At 39.4% G+C, this 16375-nt stretch overlaps 1 protein-coding gene across 1 annotated transcript; it reads right to left on the bottom strand.

Annotated features, from left to right (window-relative positions):
* Window positions 1–5187: 5187 nt before the first annotated feature.
* LOC308291805 (uncharacterized protein) lies at window positions 5188–13732 on the bottom strand (the record flags this gene model as incomplete). The annotated part of the gene is made up of 5 exons (XM_080733937.1): window positions 5188–5214; window positions 5699–5841; window positions 8610–8771; window positions 11048–11176; window positions 13573–13732. The coding sequence occupies 5 exons, from the start codon at window positions 13730–13732 to the stop codon at window positions 5188–5190; spliced, it is 621 nt and encodes a 206-aa protein (XP_080590063.1).
* Window positions 13733–16375: the final 2643 nt, after the last annotated feature.

Genomic DNA, 16375 nt, shown 5'->3' with positions numbered 1-16375 from the left:
GTAGAAATTCTGTTACAAGTAAAAGTCTGGATTTAAAAATGTTAATAAAAGTACAAAGGGAGTAATGTGTTTTTAATAATAATCAAAATCTAGAAAGTAACCAGTAACTAAAGTTTTCAAATATTGAAGTGGAGTAAAAGTACAATATTTGCCTCTGAGATGCAATGTAGTGGAATTGGAAATACTCCAGTAAAGTATACAAATACCTCAAAGGTACAGTCAGTAAGTAAATGTCCTTAGTTACTTACGTGTGTGTGTGTGTGTGTGTGTGTGTGTGTGTGTGTGTGTGTGTGTGTGTGTGTGTGTGTGTGTGTGTGTGTGTGTGTGTGTGTGTGTGTGTGTGTGTGTGTGTGTGTGAGAGACTACAATTGAATCAGCCTACACACACGTCTCTTTTTACTAGTTTCCTGTTCACTGCTCTCATCAGAGCTTGGTGGTTTAACCACTGGGTGCTTTCTCTCACAATCAGTCACACTGGGAGGCTGGGCTACTCCTTAAGGGTCCATTTGGTTCCTATCATTCAACTCTGTAAATACTGTAGATCCACGTTCAGCCATAACATTCTGCTATTAAAGATGTTTACATGTATGTCTTCAAGGTTGTTTATTGTTGCTGCTTGTGTACAGCAGGTACATAAGAGTAACATGCATGGATTAAAGTTATCCACCAGTCATTTATTTATTGTTTTCTTTTCTTTCTTTTTTTTTTCTTTTTTCTTTTTTTTTCACAAGATTCAGTGGTGAAACTAGAAATAGAATACATGTTCATAAGCCTCTTCCAAAACCTTAATGGTGTCTGATATTTCATAAAAGCATTTAATGCTTTAAAGCCTTAATCTGTGATTTCTTCAACTGGTTGGCAGTATATAGAACAGCAAGAATGACATTACAGATCCATCTAAAAAAATATTGAATATTGTGTAAAAAGCATCACAGATGCCATAGCAGCCCAAATCATAACTGACTGCAGAAACTTCCCACTGGACTTCAAGCAACTCTGACTTCATTTGAACATAGTTTTATTGGGAGGTATCTTGCATGTTACAGTAGTCAAAGGACAATTAATCAGTTTCCCCTTTTTAATAACTGACTTCAGAAGTTTGTCATTTCTCTATTATAAAAGTTTGAGTGGTTGGCCTAAAAAATCCTTCATGGAAGGGTGGGCACTGGGGAAATCTGGGCACCACCTTTAAGGGAAGACAGGGAACCTTTGCTGAGAAGAGTGGGCACTAGAGGTACCCACTCTTCTAAGATGCAACTCCACAGCACTACAGTAAAATCAATGACCATACATGAAGCATTTGTTTGTTAGGTTTCTTTAGAACTTGATTATATTGTGTTTTTCTCTAGATAGATATCCATTTACATTGTTATATTGCTGTTAATGTACTGACCTATTATCTTGTTTATTATTGCGATGTTGTATCTGCTTATTGTAAGTCGCTTTGGATTAAAAGCGTCTGCTAAATGCCTAAACTGTAAACTGTAAACTGTAAACTAATTTACTTAGTGTAGTTCCATTACAGTAATATGCATGCCAGATAGGTGTAAAAGGCCTTCTGTGGACACTTCAAAGTATTCTTATTTTGGTGCCTGTATTACCCCAGGTGCCCACATTTCTTTAGCGCCCACAATTCCTAGGTGCCCAGTTTTCCCCCTGTGCTCAGAATGTTTTGGTGCCCAGTCAGTGTGCCCACCCTTCAAGCATTTACTCGACTGTTCACAGGACCGCCACTAAGTGGCAGTGTTGGTTTATGTGACAATGACCCAGGCTATGTTTCTTTGATGGATGGCATCTGATCTTTACCTCATCTGAACTTCGACCTTGACTTTACTCTAAGTTGTCTTAATGCTGCACATGATTTAATCAGATTTGGTAAAACTATGCAAATCAGTGCAAATATTGTTGAAGTGATCAGAAATGGTAGATCAACTAAACAGAGGTCACCCAAACAAACCTCTAAAGGTCAAATAAAGAGCTGTTCTGATCAGGGCATGAGTGCAGTGGTGTAAAAGGACTCACTTTTTTTACTTAAGTAAAAGTATCAATACTGTAATGTAGAAATACTCTCAAAGTAAAAGTCCGGAATTCAAATAAAAGTAAGGTATTGATATCAAAATGTACTCAAAGTAGCAAAAGTACAAATACTCATTATGAAAAAGGTCCCATTTCAAGTTTGCAAATGTATAAATGAATAGAAATCTGTTGAAAATAGCTGACATACAAGCTCACAATGCATCGCCTTGTGATGCATTGTGAGCTTGTAGATCAGCTATTTTCAAATGGCCAAAATGTATATAGCCCACAGTAGGGCTGAAGTAATGTGTTTGTAATAATAATAAAAATCTACAAAGTAACGAGTAACTAAAGTTTTCAAATAATGTAGTGGAGTAAAAGCACCAGTGCTTAATTTGTGGGGGAACAAGGGGGAAAATGTTCCCCCACCTCTTTGGATCCGGTGGATCCGGCACCTATTTGATTGGATCCGGGACCTTCCCTGTCAATCAAAATAGTGCTGTCGTGTGGTCATTTATGTTTCTTTTCATCCTTCCAAATAGAGACCTTTTTGGCTGCAGCGTTTGGCTGCAGCGTTTTTGTTCAATTTCTTGTAATTTTTCTGATGTGGTGCTTCACAGGTGACAGTGACACAATAGACATGCTATATACACACATACATGGTGTCATAGAATTTTGTTAACAATACAAATATACATTTTTGTAAATGTAAATTGTCGCGCATGTAACAGTTTACGCACACAGTCCGCGCGAGCGCAGCTTGGGATCCGGCACCCATTCATTGACAAATTAAGCACTGAAAAGCACTATATTTGCCACTAGTGGCGTAGAAGTAAAAGTATTGGAAATTGGAAATACTCCACCCAGTAAAGTAGGCTACAAGTACCTCAAAAGTACAGTAGGCCTACTTAAGTAAATGTACTTAGTTACTTTACACCACTGCATGTGTGTGTGCATGAGTCATGACTACAAAGGAATCATAAACACACATGTCTCTTTTTCTACTTTCCTGTTCACTGCTCTCATCACAGCTTGGTGGTTTAAACCACTGGGTCCTTTCTATATAACCAGTCACACACTGGTACATGCACACATAGACATCAAAGGGGGCTTGAGTCCCTGCCCTTTTATTGTCTGTAAAAAGTGCCCTCTCCGTACCATGAATGCAGATTTCACTATGCCGAAAGAAATGCAAATGCCCCTCTTTCCATGCCATACCTGAAGGCAGCATTCAAGAGAATTGCCTTGTCCAAACTCTCATGTCATGAACATGAATGCAGCATCACAATTGCCCTCTCTGTGTAGAAGTCAAGCATCGAAAATAGCCGACCTCCAAGCTTGGACGTCTGTTATTTTCGAGATTTTTCACCAAAAGGCCCTTTTAGAAATGTCAGCCCCTGCCTCTCTAACATTCTCTGCACGTCCCTGCTCACAGCACAGACATCAGAAATGGTGACATTTAACTTTAGATTTCAAGCAGGTCAATCAAAGCCAGAGAGGAAAAATACAGTTACTTCTTTGTTATACTACTAAGTAGGCTACTAATAATGCTACAATGTCAGTTAGACACAAATGCATCTTCTGGGATATCATTTTGTTTTGCATTTATCATTTTAAAAATGATTTAAACTAGTGAAAACAGCCGATCTACAATCACACAACGCCTTGCGGTGCGAGGCGTTGTGTGCTTGTAGATCTGCTGTTTTCACTACTTTTGTGCGACGGCCTTGTATGTTGAAGCAGGGCTTTACTTTGCAAAAGAACGTACACATTTGAAACTTGGAGATACGAGGTTTCCACCCGACAACGACGATATATTGCAAAATATACTTAAATAGAGTACAATGTATTTATTCTTATTAGAAATCTTTTAATGTTGACCATTACTGAAAAGTGTTAGGTTTAAGCTATAATGTAGAATGCTCAACACATGGACACCAGGTTGAAAGTGGTTAAACTGCATTTATTGATTGATTGGATACTTTATTAACAAGTTTGTTAACAATACATGTAGTACTGTGACAAAGTTAAAAAGGCAACACAAAAATCCCCTTGAGGAGCATCTGATGTAAGCGTTTAGCTTGCTTACTGTGAATCGCTCTGAATTAAGAGCATCTGCTAAATGCCTGTAAATTGTTAAAAGTTCCAGTGGCAGCAAAGGGTTTATTTACAGAAAATGGAGGGGGGGGGGGGGGGGATGCATTTTCCCCCCATGTTTGAGCCGAATTTGGGGGGAACGAGGTCAGATGAGCTGTCACTGGTGTTAAGCCCATGGGCATCACTCCCTCTAATAGAGTAGTTTGACAGGTTAAGCCCGTATCAGAGTCGGGTCCGCGGTGGAAGGCTATCCACCGCGGTGTAGTGCCGTGTAGTCTTTTTGAGCGTTAACGTTGTAGTTTTATGACTCAAAAAGACTACAAGGCACTACACCGCGGTGGATAGCCTTCCACCGCGGACCCGACTCTGATACGGGCTTTAGACATGATGGTCGCTGTTCCTTTGAGTATCTTAAAGACCTGATCCAATGCAAGTTGCTGTACTCTGTCTCCCACCTTGAGCCACCCCAGCATGACAAAGTGATCTTGTGACAGAGTGCATGTACATAGATTACATACAGTAGATCATGTAAATTGTGACCTGGGGTTTGTCTATCAGAAAGTCCAGGATTCAGTTCCACAGGGCAGTGTTGAATCCTGTCTCTATATGAGCTTGGAGACACAGTGGTGTTGGATAATGAACTGTAATGAACAAGAAAAATCCTATCGATTACACACCCCATTCTTGCATTCCTAAGCCAATAATTTGATGACCAGCAGTGGTTCCCTATGGAGACACAAAGAGTCTCCTCAAATGATTGGCTTAAGAATGTGACAAAAACAAAAATAAATATCTATGAATTCAAGTCTCCATCCATGGGGTTAGTAATCAACAGAAAAAAATGTCATTTTGAGGGTGAAATATCCCTTTAAGGGCACAAGAGTTTCATTATTAATTATTAGTTAACTGAAAACATAAAAGCTGAACACAAAGCTGGAGTTAAATAAATGAAGGTAAGAGGAACATCACTTCTCACAGATCCAGGTTTTTACATTTTGTGGACTATTTGAACATGGAGCATTATGCCATCCTCCATCTTCATGCCAGTAGTATGCACAGTCCCAGCCTGTATAGTCACCAGGCTGTCCTCTGGCCCAGTACCTGCAGAATAATACCATCCTTTATGTTTAACCACATCCACTCAGTCATTCACATACAGTGACTTTGATAGAATTACAATAAAAACATGTAAAAATGTCTCACTGTGTTGTCATTGCTGTGCCATCCACCCATGCCCATCTGCCACCGGTCCAGGCGGTCCTTTTCAAACCAATCCATGATCCATCCATGAATTCCTGATGATTTGTAGATGATTGAACTTTGATTAATACATTTTCTCTTCATTGAGATCTTCACTTTAATCAAGTAATTATATCACGCATGCCTGCACGCACGCACACGCGTGCGCGCACACACACACACACGCATGCACGTGCGCGCACGCGCGCACACACACACAACACACACACACACACACACACACACACACACACACACACACACACACACACACACACACACACACACACACACACACACACACACACACACACACACACACACACACACACACACACACACACACCTGTTCTTCTTTATTGTTAATGACCACCAGATCTGCTCCCATCCTCACACATTGGTCTCTGCTTTCATCCCAGGTTTTAAAGTCAGTAGATCTGCAATAAAAGCTGCACCCAAACTTCTTCCATCCACTGGAACACAGCGTCACTAAACACGAAACAAGAAATGTACTGATGCATTTGTAATGTATACATAATAATAACTGATAGTAGTCAAATACAAAACTTGACCAAGTCATTACTGAGTAATGACAGTACAGAATGACATGGTTATGGTTCACATTCACTTGACTATGAGCCAAAACGTTAATATACAGTACAGTAGACTCCATCATCTTTGTAACATTTGACTTGGTTTTGTTTCTACAGAGATATCAGATACTTTGAAGAAGGATGATATTAGTAGAGTCATTGAGTGGTTAAGGCCAGTATTACACCTTTACTTTACTTCAAAAAGAGAAACAGTGGTCCAAGGCAAGCTAGGTCTGCTAAATCAGCCTATATGTAGCTGATTAGCAGCATTGTGTACAGCAGGGCAAGGCAACCGTAGGCATGGGTGCCTTCATTGGCACAGGGTTAGGGTTAAAATAAAATGTATTCATTAAATTAAGTCCCCATATGTATGCATGGAAATTACCTCCTGCACATAATTCTCCATGCATTCAACATTGCACTCTGACTGGGGAATCAGTCTGGGAGATAGGTGGGTTATTGCTAATGAGTCTAATGATCATTACATCCTAATATATTTATAAAGAAGGAGAATTTTTCATGTAAATGGACAATCAAAATCAGTTGGAAATATTTTATTTGGATGTGTTGTCATTAATGTTGATATGGCACACTGACTATTGATAAAATAAAAACATGGCACTTCATGTCAAAAAGGTTGCAGACGCCTGGTGTACAGTATATGCATACAGTAATCCCAATGCAAGTACCTAACTATTATATTTCTATTCCTGACAAGAACAGGCAAGAGAAATAATAATTCTCACGGCAGATATTTCACCCCTCTTGCAATCAGAATGACTTTATTTTTCTTCAATGACCATGATAATTGCCTAAATCGTAAAATAATTATTTTAATAATAACCAAATGAACAATTGCTTTACATAAATCTATAGTCCCAACTCCCAACTAGCTATGGTTATTTATTTATTGCAATTTATTTACTTAAATTAGTCACACATGACATGTATTTATCCCTCCCTTCATTACTTCATAACTCTGGTCAATTATTGTCAAATATTCCTGGGCCAGTACAATGGTGGGGCTAGTAATCTTACAATTTATTTACTTAAATTAGTCACACATGACATGGAACAGGTCCACATGTATTTATCCCTCCCTTCATTACTTCATCCTGGGCCAGTACAATGGTGGGGCCAGTAATCTTACAAAGCCACCACAGCCACTTCAAGCCACTACATCTGACATCACAAGACTAATCTCCCAAGAGTGGCGCCATCTATCAAATAAAGCAAATCTCTGAGGGAGTGCATTGCCCTTTGTGAAGTCTGTCAGATAGGTGGTTGTCCAGAAACTAATTCTATTCTTGCCATGGACATACAAATGAGTGGACAATAATATTACCAGAAACACATAATGAGCTGAATGCCCTGAATGACCATAACAGGTCTGGAACTCTGTCTGAGTGTACAAATATACACTCTCAGATGGTGGTCCTTGAAAATAAAAAACTAGTTTTAGAAACCACTGTAGGCTGATACTGTAGTGCACTCCTAGGGCCCTATTTTGATCCAGGTCTTATGCCTTATGCCTTAACTTCTTTGCCTTTTTTTACTATTTTGTTTTTGTTTTTTAAATATTTCAAATAGCTGATCTGCAAGTTCACAACGTGCAGATGTAGATCAGCATTTGAAGTATTTAAAAATGTTTTTCAAAATAGTGAAAAAAAGGTAAAGAAGTTAAGGCATAAGGCATAAGACCTGGATCATAATAGGGCCCCTAATGTGACATAGTGTCATAGTGAATCAGTGTCATTCTAAACTAAATCTAGAATTTGCCGCGGACAAGGACAAGTCTTTGCCACAGACACATTTTGTTCGTGTACAGACATATTGATGACCCCTGTGCTGATCTGACTGGTATGCCCATCAAACATATAATTTTCCGAATGTCTGAGTGAGTGAGTGTCTGTCTGTCTGTCTGAAACAGCGTTTCTCCTCAGTGGCTGGAGCAATTGATCTGAAATCGCATCACCATTAGCATATGAACACACCTGACATAACTGTGAAGCCCGTTTGTCACTTTCACAAATCATATGCTGTATATTAGCATTTTTATGGTGTCTCTATATCTATTCTGCATCTAGCATGAGGCATATCTATTCTGCATCTAGCATGAGGCAACATGTTTAACCAGCTCTGTGTGTGTGTGTGTGTGTGTGTGTGTGTGTGTGTGTGTGTGTGTGTGTGTGTGTGTGTGTGTGTGTGTGTGTGTGTGTGTGTGCGTGTGCGTGCGTGCGCGCAGGCGGGTGGGCAAGCGGGCGGGGGGGGGGGGGGGGGGGGGGGGGGGCGGGGGGTTGTCTGGCCCTGTTACAGATGTTGTCCAAAAATCATGCAGATCGGTACACAGTATCTCTATAGCCATTAAACGAAACGGGTATTTCTTACATTGATGCTCCTACATATTATCATGCAAGCACCAGTTAAATTTACTTTCCATCCCTCATATACTGTGTGCACAGTGCACACCCCATAACCCACACACTGACTGCACATCATTTCGGAGCTCATATCTTTGAACGGGTAAGGGCTAGTATATATTATCATAGTGCATAGGAGTATGGACAGTAGTACTCACTGACAACACTGATGTCACAGTACTCGTGGCTGACAAAGGGTACTGCTCTAAATATTCCTTCAAAAGGCTACAGTCTAAACTCTCACCTGGCGTCTCTTTCTTCAGCTGGTTTACAAGCTGCTCTCTCTCCAGGGTCAGGTTGGTGATGATGGTCTCTAGACGGTCTTTCTCCAGGGTCAGGTTGGTCTTCAGTTGGTCTATCAAGACTATCAGGTTGTCATAGTGGTTCTGGTTATTGTCTGAATTATCTGTAAAACATAATCAAAAGGTGACAATAACACAGTTGTTACTGTTCATGATCAGGTCAAGTATCTATGTGGAAAAGGAGCTTTGAGGAGAAGAGAACTCAATGCTCTGATCAAGTGTGTTTTTATGTGAATAATAGGTCTCAATATGTATAATTAAGTATATAGGCCTACTGTAGGTGCCTAACTTTGATCAGAGGTGGGGGAGACAACTTTTATCTATTTTAAGTTATCATGATAATCTTTCTCCATATTAAACTATATAAATATTTATCGTGATATATAATTCACTAATACTGCCAACTTGCAGAGTATCCTGATAATGACTAAAGCCTGAAGAAACCATTAAACCATTAAAGTTAAACCACTGCTCTACAAAATGAGGGGTCTGTGAGGGCCGGGTTCCAGGGTAAATGATTATGAGTGTTAATCTGAAACTTGTAAAATGGTCTACTTAACTCTGAGTCTAAGTTAAACTAAGACCCCAATCACAATCATATCAAATGGGTCCATGCATGGCCTGTGGCATATACAGTAGAACTCAGAGAATCACTGAGGTGTGTGTGTATGCGTGCGTGCGTGCGTGCGTGCTTGTGTGTGTGTGTGTTTTAATTAAGCTATAAAATGTGGGAAAGCCTAGGCTCTGGGTGTCCACACACTAAAGTGAAGAATGGTCATACGTGCATGAATTTGACCAGTTGATACTCACACTGCAGAGCCATGTGTGGTTCTATTAGAATGATACTCACACTGTAGAGCCATGTGTGGTTCTATTAGAATGATACTCACACTGTAGAGCCATGTGTGGTTCTATTAGAATGATACTCACACTGTAGAGCCATGTGTGGTTCTATTAGAATGATACTCACACTGTAGAGCCATGTGTGTGGTTCTATTAGAATGATACTCACACTGCAGAGCCATGTGTGGTTCTATTAGAATGATACTCACACTGTAGAGCCATGTGTGGTTCTATTAGAATGATACTCACACTGTAGAGCCATGTGTGTGGTTCTATTAGAATGATACTCACACTGCAGAGCCATGTGTGTGGTTCTATTAGAATGATACTCACACTGCAGGGCCATGTGTGGTTCTATTAGAATGATACTCACACTGTAGAGTCATGTGTGGTTCTATTAGAATGATACTCACACTGTAGAGCCATGTGTGGTTCTATTAGAATGATACTCACACTGTAGAGTCATGTGTGGTTCTATTAGAATGATACTCACACTGTAGAGTCATGTGTGGTTCTATTAGAATGATACTCACACTGCAGAGCCATGTGTGGTTCTATTAGAATGATACTCACACTGTAGAGTCATGTGTGGTTCTATTAGAATGATACTCACACTGTAGAGCCATGTGTGGTTCTATTAGAATGATACTCACACTGTAGAACCATGTGTGGTTCTATTAGAATGATACTCACACTGCAGAGCCATGTGTGGTTCTATTAGAATGATACTCACACTGTAGAGCCATGTGTGTGGTTCTATTAGAATGATACTCACACTGTAGAGTCATGTGTGGTTCTATTAGAATGATACTCACACTGCAGAGCCATGTGTGGTTCTATTAGAATGATACTCACACTGCAGAGCCATGTGTGTGGTTCTATTAGAATGATACTCACACTGTAGAGCCATGTGTGGTTCTATTAGAATGATACTCACACTGTAGAGCCATGTGTGGTTCTATTAGAATGATACTCACACTGTAGAGCCATGTGTGGTTCTATTAGAATGATACTCACACTGTAGAGCCATGTGTGGTTCTATTAGAATGATACTCACACTGTAGAGCCATGTGTGGTTCTATTAGAATGATACTCACACTGCAGAGCCATGTGTGGTTCTATTAGAATGATACTCACACTGTAGAGCCATGTGTGGTTCTATTAGAATGATACTCACACTGTAGAGCCATGTGTGGTTCTATTAGAATGATACTCACACTGTAGAGCCATGTGTGGTTCTATTAGAATGATACTCACACTGTAGAGCCATGTGTGGTTCTATTAGAATGATACTCACACTGCAGAGCCATGTGTGGTTCTATTAGAATGATACTCACACTGCAGAGCCATGTGTGGTTCTATTAGAATGATACTCACACTGTAGAGCCATGTGTGGTTCTATTAGAATGATACTCACACTGTAGAGCCATGTGTGGTTCTATTAGAATGATACTCACACTGTAGAGCCATGTGTGGTTCTATTAGAATGATACTCACACTGTAGAGCCATGTGTGGTTCTATTAGAATGATACTCACACTGCAGAGCCATGTGTGTGGTTCTCATTGCTATCAGAGCACACAGCACAGTAAGAATCACTGCACAGCTCCTGACGATGTCTCTCTCCATGCTGAGTGATCTCTGGATGCGGACTTCTCTCTGGGCAGCTGGAGGATATTAGAACAATACAGTTCAACTTTCATATTGATCAGCTTTTACTCACAAGAAACACATGCATTTGTGACAGCAAAAATGTGGCATCATGAAGAATTCAGGGCTTTGTAAGCCATGGGTTGTGGCTGTCAGGGGCCTCCAGTTGGAGTTAACCAACATGGACACAACCGTTTCATTTAATCACCCTGCTGTTTTAAGATGATTTAAGCAGTCTGCACATTGATAAATAAGGGCCAAATCTGTCTAATTTGATACAAAGCATGACAGCTTCTTTGTCTTGTGTAGGCCTACTGTGAAATAAAGTCTACTACTGTGTCTACTGCTAATGAAATATTTCAAAAATAATCCCATACAAAAATAATTCCTAAACATATTTAGGAAGTGGGAAAAATGTGATTCAAATTTGGGGTAGATTGGATGCTTAAAATGTCTCCCTTTGCAATTGTCAGTACTTTTACTTCTACTCCACTACAGAGGCAAATATTGTACTTTTTACTCCACTACATTTATTTGAAAACTTTAGCTACTACAGTTACTATGTATATTTTGATTAGTATTACAAAACATATATTAACCACTTCAGCCCTTCAGCGTTGAAAATAGCTGCTCTACAAGCTCACAATGCATCACAATGCGACACATTGTGAGCGTGTACTGTAGATCTGCTATTTCAAAAGATTTCTGTACATTCTATACATTGAAAACTTGTCAAATGGGACATTATGCATAATGTACTTTCTACTTTTGGTACCCTGAGTACACTTTTATACAAATACTTTTGTACTTGTACTCAATTTTGAATTCCGGACTTTTAATTGTAACAAAGTGTTTCTACATTGCAGCATGATACTTTTACTCGGGAGTCTCTCTACACTCCGAAATTGACTTCTTATTGTTCGGAGTGGCGACACTTCCATAGGGGTAAGGTTTAGGGTTAGGGTTAGAGATAGGGTTAGTGTCGGAATGGAAACATGTCGGAAAGGAGACATGTCGGAGTGGAGAGATGCACCCCTTTTACTCAACTCCAGACTAAATAACATCTAGGCTCATTTTCCCACTTATATTGATCTGACTGTCCATGGTGTCTATTAGGCAGAAATGCCCCTGTTGTCCAGTTTCCCCAGCAGAACCCAGCAGCTCTCATAGCATAGAGTGGAGCCTATAAGCCTATCACTTTTACACTTGTTGCGCTCAAAAGGGACATATAACTGATGTTATGCTGTTATATGTTTTGCCAAGTCCCAGAAAAGACCCGCTGTGATTGGCCAGTACAGCACTGCAACTCAGTCTCACTCCCAAGAAGGCATATATGGCCTTTTGCTTTTGGTCAGTAGTACCCATGTGTGGGACAACCAAGGCAATGGATGTGTTTGTAATGACAACTAGTAACACATTCATGAAAAGAAAACACACTTTTGACCGCAACAAATAGTGTAAAAGCGATAGACTTCACTCTACTCTATGAGAGCTGCTGGTTCTGCTGGGGAAACTGGACAACAGGGGCATTTCTGCCTAATAGACCCCATGGACAGTCTTTTGGGATCAATATTGAGCCTAGATGATTTAGTCTGGAGTTGTCCTTTAAGTAAAAAATCAAACCTCGGTTCGAAGTGAAGCGGTGAATTTGAGCAGTTCCAGATCTGTTTTTTATTCTGTGTTCTAGATCTATGCGTGTATGAGAATATGTAGGAGCATAATATAAGGAGTAGCCAATGGAGGAGTGCAGTGTATTGAGACAGACAGTGTTGATAAATGTGTAGGATAAAATTGTAAATATAGTTGATCACACCTTACTTTCGATATAAAAGTCATTTTGTGTAGCATAAAATCATGGATTTTACTTTGAGATGACAACAGCTACAAAGGTAGTACCTATAGGCCTATTATATCTATGATGATAATGCACTTCTGATCAGTGAACAGGGCCGTTAGGGGATATTCTGGGCATTCTTTGTCAGATATTTTAACACAATTAATTACCGCCATTATATGTGGCAAAAATATATGACAGAACTCATTATATATATATTTCCCCCAAAAGGTGACGTATTAATTGTCATGTGTAGCTCAACCAATACCCCAGCTAACACCACTCCCAGATTTTCCACACCTCAATTACACCTCATTGGCTAAGGGCCTTGCCTTTATACTGTTCATTCTGGACTGGACAGGCACTGGACAGACAAAGCTAAACCTTGGAAGCGCTTTCACCGCTTCAAAAAAAGGTGAGTACTTTACCCACCACTGCTTTTGAATGTCATTGGTCCAACATGGCGTGTCTGTTTGTTGTAACCATTGGTAACTACTACTATAAATACTGGGTGTCAAGCAGCTGCCTGTAATGATGTAAGAAGAGAGAGTGTACAACAGTATGTGTTCATCAACGTACCTTCATCTCCTTTCTCCTCCTGTGAGCCTTGTCCTGTGTCTGCATTGACGTACTCCTCCTCTCCTCTCTCTTCCTCTCCTCTCTCCTCCTCCTCTGTGACTCTGTCCGACACCCCGGTCACCTCCATCCTCCTCCTGCCTCTCCTCCCAGACTCCTCCATCCTACTGAGCCCTCTGTGATCCACTGGATCACCACTGGATCACCACTGGATCAACACTCAACACACATAGCACAATATTTAACAAGGAGACAAATGTACAGACATTAATCAATAACAGTATGCTAATCAGTGGATGCTGGACATGATCAGGGTCACTACTAAAGATGGTAATTACAGGGCGTGAACTGAGCTCTGCTCTCTAGACATGAATGTCACTTACACTTTACAGGTTGTGAGCCCAGCTGATCTATCTGTCTGTTTAAACTCATTGCATGCACATAATGGGATGTGATTAAAGCCTAAATATCAACATGAATCCAAAATATTATTAACAAAGAAAATAGTTTAGATGGAAAGAGGGGTCCATACGCATAGGGTGGAATTTTCTTGTCCACCTGTTATTATTATTTTAATTCTAGAAATTTCAAGATTCTGCTGGGTGCCAGGCTGAAATAATGTCCCATCAAAATGTTAAGCCATTCTTATATCTTACACATCCTGAATCCAAATCCGAAAATGAAAAACACTGAAAATAGCATAATGTTTGAAGTAAACTAACCTACATAAAGAAAAAAGTACTTTGAAGCACTAGAAGTCAAATTGTGTTGCCATTTGTGTCCATTTTAATTAATTCCCATGGGAACAAAATGTTTATTTGTCTCTGTAGGTTGTTTAATTCTAACGTTATGCTAATTTCTATGTTTCCCATTTTCCGTTTGGATTCAGGATGTGTAAGAATGGGTTAAAATGAACCGCATTGGACATTACTCAGCCTGGCAGAATGTAAAAACTCACTCTTCAAGGATTAAAAACTGGTGGCAAATAAATCCACCATATGCCGCAGACACCGCTTTCTATCTATACCACGGGTAACCTTAGGCACGGGAGCCAACATTAATTGGCACAGAGGAGGGTGATCACTGGCACACTGGCATAAGTGTGAGAGAGAGGTTTGTTAAGATGACATTCTGCACATAATTAATTCTACATTCATTCAAACTCCTAATTCTGACTGGGGAGGGAGTCTGGGAAATAGATTATGTTATTGCTCTTGTGATGATCATTACATAGCCTACTGATGTGAAAGAAATATTGATAAGGGAGAAGACAAATAATAAAGGTTGTGTAGACCTATATGGACAATCAAAATCTGTTGGAAATATTACATTTTGATGAGGTGTCATGATTAAACTTGTTGCACACTGACTATCAAAGTAGGTCAGAAAGGTTGCTGACCCCTGCTCTATACTATAACGAGTAAACAAACAAAAAACATGATATTTATTAACCCTCTGGGTAGCACTTCATAACAATGATATGTGAAGAATGTATAAGCATTTATATATGTTTTTAGACAATGAACCTATCATGAGAAAACTGTTTGTTTACAATGAATTTTCAATCATTTACAAGCTATTAAGTAGTGAATTATTTATGAATAATATACATGTGTAAATGATTATTACATTATTTGTAACTAAAGTTATACACTATTTATAAGCTATTAGTATACAGAACTAATCATGTAGACAAACTCTTTATATACATTAGTAAATAATTATCAAATAATGTATTCCCAACAGGTTCCCAGTTCAATTCAAAGTACATTTTATATTGGTTCCTTTTCACCATGGACATGACGTTTAAGCCTCACGGCTCTGATGAAGAGCCGTGATCCAGTGTACGGAGTACGGACCTTACTTTTATTAATACATGTTTAATAAATCATCTATAATAAACCATCAATCTTACATTTTCTACAATGTTGTTATACATAATTTGATAATTATTTCCTAATGCATATAAAGAGTTTGTCTATGATTAGTTCATTTATCTACTAATAGCTTATGAATATCATACATTGAAAATAATGTAATAATAATAATGTACAAATGTATACAAATGGCTTATCATTAATAATTCACTACTTAAAAGCTTATAAAAAAATGTTAACCATAGTTATAAATGATCACAGCTCGCAGCGCGGCTCCGAGTGCCGCACTGCGAGCTTGTAGATCTGCTATTTCTGAAAAATCGTGAAAATTAGTGCTTGTAATATTTTTAACATGATTCTATAAATGTCTTATTTTTTTACTGTCAGTGGTGCTCAAACTTTTTCATGTCAAGGACTCCCAAAATGATTTGTATTTGGCCACGGACCCCCATCTCAAAATATTTAGTTCCAGGGACCCCCAGAAGCAACATTTGAGTTACAAATTTTCACAACTTTTCAAAAATAGCTATTTTTCAATAGCTGAAATAAGTCCAGGTTTTAATGTGTTAAATGTTATGGTACTCACAGTGTCCAATATCTGTGTCGTCCTACATTGGTCTTCAATGATGTACTACTCTCAATCTGAACTGCTGCCTGTTCTATAGTCTGACTTTAACACTGTCTCTCTCCCTCTCTCTCTCTCTCACACACACACACACACACACACACACACACACACACACACACACACACAGACAAAAATACCCCATAATGCAGGTGCACAAGAGCGCACGCACGCACGCACGCACGCACGCACGCGCGCACGCACGTACACACACACACACACACACACACACACACACACACACACACACACACACACACACACACACACACACACAGAGGGCGGGGAGAGTAAACAAAGAGTT

This window comes from Nannobrachium achirus (genome assembly GCF_963921795.1).
Source record: "Nannobrachium achirus genome assembly, chromosome: 9".
NCBI classification, from domain to species: domain Eukaryota; kingdom Metazoa; phylum Chordata; class Actinopteri; order Myctophiformes; family Myctophidae; genus Nannobrachium; species Nannobrachium achirus.
Note: the sequence above shows the minus strand (reverse complement) of the source record. Positions and strands in the feature narration are given on the sequence as shown.